Here is a 10,772-nt window from a genome sequence, read left to right on the forward strand (position 1 = left end):
GAAAAAAACAACAAATATTCCCAGCTTGGAGCATGTATCTGTGAGTAACCTTGTAGTAATGGCCTCTGTGAAGATGCCTGCTAATTGACTCTTTAAAGGTACATATTTTATAGATATTATCCCAACTTGAAATTTTTCTCAAATGAAATGGTAATCTATCTCAATATGCTTGGTTCTTTCATGTAATACTATGTTGGTTGCGAAATGGATGGTTGACAATTCGTTTGGCATTTGTGAGTATTTATATTCTTTTTATCTTAAGAGTATTTTTCATCATTAAAAATAAGGAGAATGTTGTTCTAACCATCTTCATTAATCTAATTTTTACTATAACAAACACTTGAAAAATAATTGCTTAGGCGAGAGGCATGACCCAGCTGGTTAGTCAGGTTGCACACGCATAGGCGAAGGGTGAGGGGCATGGGGGAACTGGAGCAGGAGGCAAACGAAGATTTAGTGGCAAGGGAGATGCTCCATCCCTTCTGTATGGGAAAGGCCAGGGCCTGACAAAACGTCAGGAACGAAAAGGCCAAAAACCTTTTCTTTGTATCTCCAAAAAAACAGCCTCTTCTTTCGAGTCGAGTGTCCCTGCGATGCTCGAAAAGTCCTGTTACGATTCTGCTTCGCTTTGCTTGGAAATCCTCCTCGGCCACATTTCTTCCGGTCAGATTTCTCAGGTCCAGGATACTCCCAAAAGATTAAACAAGAGACAGCCACTGCCAGGTGGCAATTGCGTATCTGGATGAACCGGCCACAATCGGTAAGCTTGGACCTCCTCTTGCTTTGTGGCACGTGGTTTAGTTTTACCACTCTCCCCTCCACTCCCTCGTTTGGCTGGACAGGCGACGGGGAACAGGTGGATTTCGCGTCTCTCTGTTTCTTCTGCCTTGGCTTTCTCCACACAAATTGTTAACACAGTATCTCTCTCCTTCTTCAATCTGCAAGTAATAATGACAGCGGTACCGTCATGGCTCCCGCAGCCGCAACTCCTATACCCCAGCACTTCATCTCGAACGACCAATTCCGTTTTCGCGTCAAACCATACTCTGTTTTTTGACGATCTCATGGGTTTCTGCTCTATATCCAAGCGGCGGAGGCATCGGAACACCTTAGCTCGAAGAGCTCGTGAACTTCCTAAACGTTGGTCTGGAGTGAAATCTGTTCTTGAATTGGATACCATCCATAGGACTTCGAAGGAGTCGGATATTACTTCGGGACTCGAAGAAAGGAAGGTGCCTCCATTACTTTGGCCTTCGTTTTGTGAAGTAACGTATTTTTTTTTTTCTGTTTATTCATTTATTTATTTATGTAGCGAACTGTACATTACTTGCGCTGTCATCTGCTATTGTATGTTGTTTCTATTAAACATGCGCATTCTATCATAGTTACTGAAATTCAGTTAAGGAACTCAAGTGACGTGTTTTCGTCGAACAGGAATTTGCTCCAGTTGATGTTTGATATCTATTACGACTGTGATGAACTTATCAACATTTATCTTTTTTCATTTATTTTCTCTAGTTGGGTGAGAGGTAGCACTATGTGGAAGATGAATGCATCCCCATACTTGAGTATGGGAGAAAGAAAACCACGAGTTTTACCCAATGGAAAGAGACTAGCTGTTGTTGCTCGTTTCTTGTTAAGGGTTGCTTTCCGTTTGAATTTGTTGATCGAAATTGACCCTATATCACGTCATTGGATTTTGGCGTAGAGATTTTTGATGATCACCAATGTGAACAAAGTGGAAGGAGTTGAGCTGAGTCCCAAAATTCTGGATCAGATTTGGTGATCAAATCAGTCCAGATGTTTATTAAGAGAAAGGAGCTCAGTTTATCAATAGTTGAGAAAAATGATACTTAATTTGGTATCTATTTACGGATCTACTAAAAAAGATGAAGTGTATGAACATATCTTTGATTAGTAAGTACCAGTATCACTACCACGATCAGTTGAAAGGCAGGGAGAATGCTTTGCTTCAAAACAGTTCCTCTCTAGAGATTGATTATGATCTGATTGCAGTATCACAGGAAATTGCAACTTTTGATGAAATAAGGGCCTTAAGACAAACGGCGCAAAAACTCAAGAGCTAAAAAAATTAAGGGGAAAAGAAGTTCCCTCTACAATCGGTTGCAGCCAATCACCCTCCTAAGTCAAAGAATTTTCCATACAATTAGCTTTGCCAGGCATATGATGTGAAACAACCTAGAGAGAATGGCTAAGAGTACAAATCTTATCATACAATGATAAAAAAGGCCTTTGTCGGTGGTGGTGGTCTTCCTTGATGTGATCCATGATAGAACCACCTCAGAATCACCTTCCACTATAAGGGGGACAAGGAACCACTACATGTAAATTCTTAACCCACACTACTAGGCATGAATTGCAGTATATTAGAATCACAACATCCAGAGGAGGATGAGAAAATATCGGTAGTTTCCTCTGAATGATTACAAATGGCTGTCCTTCCTCTTGGGATCCAGATTACTTTTACAATTTGGGTCCAGTTTGACATCCTTTTGAAGCTGAATGAATCAATAACTGTTTGATTAGATGCCATCTTCTTAACTCGATGCTGTTTAATGAAATCAATCATTGGGAGACTGTGTATAAGTGGCTGTTAGTGTATGGGAAATTCTTTAGTTGCTGTAGCAAAAGTTAAAAAAAGTGATAATTAAGAGAGAAAAAGGAATGAAGGGGGAAGATGGAAGTACACGAAGAAGATGAGAAGAGTGCCTAAGAGAGGGAGCACTTGTTGAGGGCTAAATTTGAGCCCTCTCTATCTTATAAACTCACTTAAAGTGAAACTAGTAACAATTTGCAATAATGCCCCTCTATACATAAAACCCTTGTAACTTTCTGAAAAGATTGAGAAGAAAGAAGGTTGAAGAGAGAGAATGAGAGGGAGAGAAAGTGGAGAAGAGAAAACTGAGAAAGTGACTGCGTTGGGGGATCTACGCGTCCCCCAACCTCTATTTATAATCAAGGTTGAGTACAATTTATAATATTGCTCTTACTTTAAGTGAAAACCCTAATTCTCTATATCTCCTATTTTACGTGTCATCTTTACATGAAATTTGGTCCATAGAGATTGTTTGACATGTAGAACAAGATACATCAAGAAATATAAATAACGACAAGGTAAAATGACCAAAATGTCCCTGTTCTTGTTTTGCAACACTTTCTAAATACAAAAAGAATAAACTAAAAATTGAAACATGGAACTCTAACATGAGGACTAACTTACTACCATCTTAAGAGGGACATAAAAGTATATAAAATGGTCAAAATACCCCTATACATGTATTTTAACACTCCCCTTCACATTGTAGCATATATATCAAATAGTCCACGTTTGTAACAAAACATTGAATGCTCACTTCTTCCAAACGGTTTGGTAAATACATAGCCAAGTTGTTCAGATGACTTCACAAATGGTGTAACAATCTTTTTTTGCTATAAATTGGACATGATCTTTTGCCTCCCAGTACTCTGATATAGGATGGGAGGATCCTCTTTAAGATACTTTGCCTTCCTCTTTGCTTTCAATAAACATAATGATCGATCTAGACCAATTCAAATAATTCCTCACATTTTAATTCACTATGGTAGTCTGGATAGAATGAGCATCTTTACTCTCAGAACTTCTAGAGGAATTAATTGGAGTAATGATTTCCCTAACATCAATTATTTCTACCACAATCAAATACAGTGACAGCCGATAAATTATCGCAGCAAAGATGAGTCCAAAATTATACTCGATATGCAACACAAAACTTGTGTAGATGTAAGTGGGCCACACCCATAGAATTCAACCATAGGGTATCAATCAAACCGTAGAAAAAAACTTCACAACTTCATCTATAATAAGAATCATCATTAGATCCAAATCAGTCCAATTTTTCCAACTTGTCACTTTGCGCAAGCATTACACAAACTTGGACAAATTTGTGTAGGTCCAAATCTGCTCTAGTTCTCGGATCAGATAGGGAAAAACCCTCTAGGGGCAAAATAACTCATAGAAACTACTCAAAGTACAAACTATCAACCAAATGGTTATGGCACAAGAAAGAAAAGAAAGATTCAACCTTTATTCACTTAGAAGTGCAGATTTATAAAAATCCCTCTGATAAAAGTTGCAGGCTTGAAAAAAGGAGAGCAAGAACTGCGGATAACTTCCCAAGCTCGAACTTTATTGTTCTAATACCATGAAAATTTATAATAAAGAGAGAACAAAGAATGAAGGGAGAAGAAGAAGTACACAAAGAAGATGAGAAAGGTGCCTAAGAGAGAGAGCACCCGTTGAGCGCTAAATTCGAGTCTGCTCTATCTTATAAACTCATTTAAGTGAAAATAGTATCAATTTACTATAATACACCTCTATACACAAATCCTTATGATTTCCGAAATACAAATCAGAATAAACTTAAAATTGAAACATAGAGCCCTAACATGATGACTAACTTACTACCATCTTAAGAGAGACATAACAACTATGGGAAATGATCAAAATTCCCCTTTACATGTATTTGAACAAAAGATGTTTATTGTGACTCTTGGGTGAAAGTGATGCATTATGTTTCATGCCGGTGCAATAAATATCTGAGTAAGCTCAGTCATATGAAAATATTAGTTAGACTGGAGGCTTATGGGATACTGTTTTGGACGGTAATCTATGTTGGAGGTTGAAAAGTCTGCCATAACATTGCATGAAGTAACATTATGTCTAAATTTACCTGGACTTGGATGATGAATGATGACGATGGTGATGATTTGATTATCTATCCATGGGAAACCTACATCCCAAAACTTGAAGAGTTCTTTGCATTTGAGAGAGATATATGCTTAAGTCTTGCAGTGGTAAGAAAGGATAAATCTAAAAGATGAATAGAAATAAGAATTAGATGGTCTTTTTGGTGGTGATTCCTTTCTACTCTTGAAGACATTTTGTTGAATAGGCAGCAAAAATTGTTATTGGTATGAAATTGGGCACAATAATGTTACTTGAAAAGTTATCACAGGACTAATGTAGTTTTATTAAGGCACAGAGGAATGAAAGTTTCCAGGATGGTTTTGCAGAGAGAGACATGGTAAAACTGGAGTAGGATAGTGGCAAAGTGTTGAGAAATGCATATTGGGAGCAAATTTGTGATGACCAACATTCTCATGTGCTTTCACTGGACAAAATGATTAGATAATGATAGTAGTTAGGGTACATTGATAAATCTTTAGTGAAATCTTGAGAGGCATACATGAACGATTGATGTTTAATGCTACTCTATTTCTAATGGTCATCAAGCACAGTGAGTAATAATGGAATGATATCAGGCTTTAGTGAAACATGAGTGAACAGTACAATATTCCACTTTTAGTTCCTCTACGTAATAATTGAGCAAGTCACCTTCCACATTTTTGCAGTAGTTCACTAATGGATGCCTGAGTGTTCTCTATGTTTTTTCATTTATCCTTCCTTTATGGAAAACCTCACTCGCTTGCTTGTGGTTATCATTACTTATGTTATGCAAAGTGTACTCACTTATATTACTCAAATTCTTTCGTGTTAGTTCTTCGGTTCTCTAAGTTTCATGGTGACAATACCTATTTGTTTGTGCTTTATGATGATCCATTAATTCCTATGAGGGGCTGATATCTAGGTTGTGAACTTCAAGGATATTATAGCTGAAAGAGGAGCTTGTGGTGTTGGTTTCATTGCAAATCTGGATAATGAAGCATCACATGGTATTGTGAAGGATTCTCTTACAGCTCTTGGCTGTATGGAGCACCGTGGTGGTTGTGGTGCAGATAATGACTCTGGTGATGGGTCTGGAGTGATGACTTCTATTCCATGGGATTTATATAACAATTGGGCTATTAAACAAGGACTTGCTTCTTTGGACAAAGTGCACACTGGTGTTGGAATGCTTTTCCTTCCAACTGATGAAAATTATATCAAAGAATCCAAAACAGGTGATCCTTTTATAAATCTTTGTATTGCCTTATCTGGGTGAACCCTGTATAGTCTATATCAGCATATCTTGTCATTTCAATGGCTCAAATCAAATTTTCATGTAAGAAACCAGTGTGTTAAAATTTAAATGTCCATTTACCTGTCTGATCACTTCTATGAGATTTGCACTTTCCACTTTTGCAGTTATTATAAATATTTTTAAACAAGAGGGTCTGGAAGTTATTGGGTGGAGACCATTTCCAGTAAATATGTCCGTAGTTGGTTATTATGCCAAAGAAACAATGCCTAGCATCCAGCAAGTGTTTGTTAAAGTTTTGAAAGAGAACAATATTGATGATATTGAACGAGGATTGTACATTTGCCGGAAGCTAATTGAGAAAGCAGTAAAACAGGAAAAATGGGGGCATGAGCTATATTTTTGTTCTTTATCTAATCGGACTGTTGTGTACAAGGGTATGCTTCGGTCAGAAGTTCTGGGGTAGTTTTATCTGGATCTCGAGAGTGATCTTTACAAATCGCCTTTTGCCATTTATCATCGAAGGTACAGTACAAATACCAGTCCAAGATGGCCTCTTGCACAACCGATGAGGTTTTTGGGTCACAATGGTGAAATCAATACAATACAGGTTCAGTATCTTTATTTGTTTCTTTTTAAGGCCCTTTTGGTTCTCTTTTACTGTCCTGCTTTTTAAGAAGTTATACTGTGATGGTTATTTAGGGGAAATTTGAACTGGATGCAATCACGAGAGACATCCCTCAAGTCTCCTGTTTGGCGTGGCCGTGAAAATGAAATTCGCCCCTATGGGAATCTAAAGGCATCGGATTCTGCAAATCTTGATAGTGCAGCAGAGGTGTGACTTCTTACCACCCACCTCCAATTTTACTGTATGATCTGCCTTATTAGTTTTGTGGGACTGCTAAATAAGTGAAGTGTTGAGCAAGTCCTAGTTGTGTAGTTTTTTTACTAAAAGAGATTTCAATGAATTGAGCTTATCTCTACTTCATGATTCCTTATCCAGGAACTTTGCAAAATGTTCGAAGTTCAATTAACTTTGCGGAGCATCCAATAAATGATTTCACAAACTAGTGGGGGAAATTCTTTTAGTACTCATTGTTCAAGGCTCTGGTTATGTTGATCCAACTTGATATGATGTAGAAGAGAAAAGAGTGAAAGAGAGGGGAAGAAAGGAGAATGAGAGCCTTGAGCTCATGAGCTTTGAGAAAGGAGGAACTGCCAAAAGAATGGTAGATTGTTATAGAGGCTATGAGTTCTGTAAGCTTCTTTCTATTCAGGGTTTAAATCGTAATTACAAGAATATCTAAAATGCCTCTCTTTTGTACATAGACATAATAAAAAAATTAGAGGGGACCACAATACAGATAAAATTACTAAAAGACCAATGTATCTTCTAATACTCCCTCTCAAGTTGGAGCATAGAAGCCATAGAGCCCCGGTTTGTTACAAAATACAATAAATTCATGTCTTCCAAGTACCTTGGTGGAGATGTCTCCAAAGTTGGTTAGTGGACTTCACATGTGTGCTATTCTCGCACTCATGACTACTTCTCATATAAGTAGCAATCCACTTCAATGTGTTTCGTTCTTTTATGAAAGACAAGATTGCTTGCATTGTAGATCGCTGTCCGATTGTCGCATCCCGTGACCATTGGATCCTGCATCTCAAAGCCAAATTCAACTAGTGTGGAGCAAGCCAAATTCAACTAGTATGGAACAAAGCCAAATTCAACTAGTATGAACCAAAGCCAAATTCAAATAGTACAAACTGTATCCACATAAGTTCTCTTGCAGTATGGGCCATTGCCCTACTGCTATTGTATTGAGCGAACAACCATAGTTTGCTTCTTGCTTTTCTAACTAACAAAGTTGCCCGTAGCTGACATTGTATCTACCTTTCATCGTTGCATAATTTACATTAAAAGAAGGCTTCCTCTCTTGGTGCCCATTTGGTTTAAATAGAACTCCTTTACTTAAGAGTCCCCTTAGGTACTTCAAGATTCTCTGCCTCAAAGTGTACTCTCTTTGGGTTCTCCAAGAAGTGGCTTGCTACCCCTACTGCAAAGGAAATGTTTGGTCTTGTAACAATTGCATAAATAAGCTTTTCGACGAATCTTTTGTACTTAGTTTTATCTTTCACCATGGGCTTTGATCATCATAGAGATTAGGAGTCCCTTCCAATGGGGGTTTCAACTGGTTTTGCTACCAACAACCTATACTATTATAGTAGGTTTGAGATATATTTGTAGAAAAGTACCACACCAGCCTTGCTCTCTCAATTCTAAGAATATTTTAGTTGACCAAGATCTTTATTTATTTTGAAATTGTTTTTTTTTTTTTTGAAACTGGTGAAGTTTCATTGACATGTGTAAAATACAAGTGGCTCAAGCCCCAAAAATTGAGTCTCCAATGTTGAATAATATGATGTAACAAGCTGAGTGAATCTTTGTTTATGATCTTTTTACTTAAGAGTAGTCTCAGAGGCATATATGTAATTTTTTGTTTAACTCTTAATATAAATTCTAAGAGAAAGGAGCTCGCCCTAATTCTGAACCAAAGGGGAGGTCCTCCACGAGTTCTCACACTCTTCACTTCTTCCCTTCTTCTTTCTCTCAAACTCATTAGACCTACATCCTCTCTTCTTCTTCTCTCGCTCTCTTCTCCTTTCTTCTCACTACAAGCTACACCTTAAGGAATTAACAACAATAAAAGGCTTTAATACACCTAATTTTTCTAAAGCATCAATTAGATGATTAGCTGAGTGGAGAATATGATTCCATGTAACTTCAATACCTTGCATAAATGAATAATTTTTTTTTTTTTTTTTTTAAATGATGCTGAATTTTATTAAGACAAAAGCTCAAGAAAGGAAATTATAAAGGGGGGGAAGCTTTCCCAAACAACGAGAGATTGCTAGGAAGTTTCAAATTTTGCCAATTTATCAGCCAAAGAGTTGGCTGATCTAGGAATGAGATTCCAATTACAATGAATAGATGATACAATGGTAGCAATACAATCAATGATAGGTCAGTGGCGCCAAGGGGGGAGCTACTGATGACTGTCTTTGAGTCTCCTTCAATAATTAACTTGAATAATTTCATCATAACAATGTTTATGACACCAAGCAGGGATTGGAAATCTTGAAAACCAAGATAGAAGGGCATATGAATTTCGCTCAACTGTTAATGGAGCTGTAAATTGCTGAATGTAGAACCCAAAACCCTGTAGAAGAGCACTAATCGCAGCTTTAATTGCCACATGTCTTCCTCTAGGACCTTAGAAAAAGAAACCTAACCATTTAACCATGCCATTATGATCCTTAATGACCTCCTAATCCCTATTGGTGCAGGATTACTAGTAGAACTTCCATCAAAATTTAATTTGTAGTGACTAGTCGGAGGGGTTTCCCATATAATCTAGGTGGCCTTGGAAGTATCGCAAAAACCCAATTACTTGAGATGACTGATTTAAGAACTGAAGAAAAAGGCAAAAAATTAAAGTCCATGAAAGGGTGGTGAATCATCTTCTCAATTGAACATCTAACCAAATGTTGGCTTCTCATAGAAGTTCTTGAATTCCTCTTATTTCACAAAATCCAAAGAAAAAATGCAATTGGAGTTTTTATTTTTTAAATGTTGATGATTTTATTTCAAGAAGAAAAAATTACATGAAGGGATACCTCCCCTTACAACAAGAGATTGAAGGGAGAGACCCAATTTAGCACAAGAGTCTGCAGTTGAATTGGCTGATCTAAGAACATGAGACTAGACATAAGGGATAGAGGAGACAGGTGCCAATGATGCCATGGAGGGAGTGAGGAGGAGGAGCACCATCCGATGACCACCTGGGAGTTGCCCTCTACAATGAGCAGGCCACTAAAATGATCTTGGAAGATATGAAGGCCATGGAGAAGAGTTGAAAGTTCTCTCATGGTCTGGTTTGCAATGCCGAGGGGCCCGGGGTAGGAGATAAGAGCAGTGCTGCTGGGGTCAAAGATCACCCCGCTAAAACCAGCCATCCCAGGATTCTCGAGTGTGCTGCCATCAAAGTTGAGTTTGAAATGGCTGGGGCGGGGGTGGAGAGAGAGCAGACATCTTAGCAATTGCCTTCCAGTTGGTGTGGAGAGGGGTGCATGAGAGACTTGAACTCCTTTCTGGTGCAGATCCAGGCAGAGATGAGGCCCGTGGCAATGCAAGTGACTTCAACAACCATGCGGAAGACACAGTCAAATTTTCGAAAGTTCCTCTCCTTCCAGAGGCACCAAGGGATGTAGGCAACATAGGATGATAAGAGGAGCTTACCTAGACTGGGTAGGCGGCCCCAGAGGGGTGAACATAGTGCTCAAGTCATGAGGGAGGCAAAGCTGGAGGCCCGTACTATTGAGGAAAGATGTCCAAACCTGCTAGACAAAGGAGCAATGCAGCAGGATGTGAAAAGTAGTTTCTTCCTCTAATCCACAAAAGGGGCAAATGGGGTCCAAGGAGGAGTTGTCGCGCCGAAGGAGATTGTCAGTAGTGAGGACTCTGTTGGATTTAGGATCCCATGATAAGGTCCTAGACCAAGAGGGTGAGAGAGGAGAGAAAGAAGAAGAGGAGAAGAAAAGGAGAGGAAGAAGGAAGAGAGGAGAAAGGAGAGAGAGGGACGGCTAAGGAGATGAAGAAAGAGATAGAGGGTTTGAGAGAAAAGTCTAAGGACGAATTCAAGAAAGAAGAGGGGAGACTTATTGATCTACCCCATGCCTTGAGTCTCTATTTATACTTGAGGACGGAAGTTTACAATGACTACAATGCCCTTA

General features: G+C 38.5%; 1 protein-coding gene across 1 annotated transcript; it reads left to right on the top strand.

Annotated features, from left to right (window-relative positions):
• The first annotated feature begins 861 nt into the window (after positions 1–861).
• Positions 862–6,002, top strand: LOC137959334 (ferredoxin-dependent glutamate synthase 1, chloroplastic/mitochondrial-like). Its single transcript, XM_068806739.1, has 2 exons — positions 862–1,232; positions 5,649–6,002. Exons 1-2 carry the CDS (start codon positions 951–953, stop codon positions 6,000–6,002), a joined length of 636 nt encoding a protein of 211 aa, XP_068662840.1. The 5' UTR covers positions 862–950.
• Positions 6,003–10,772: the final 4,770 nt, after the last annotated feature.

This window comes from Aristolochia californica, unplaced genomic scaffold (genome assembly GCF_029961685.1).
Source record: "Aristolochia californica isolate CCGP_79_NKW_82.1479 unplaced genomic scaffold, dmAriCali1.0.hap1 SCAF_3, whole genome shotgun sequence".
Taxonomy (NCBI): domain Eukaryota; kingdom Viridiplantae; phylum Streptophyta; class Magnoliopsida; order Piperales; family Aristolochiaceae; genus Aristolochia; species Aristolochia californica.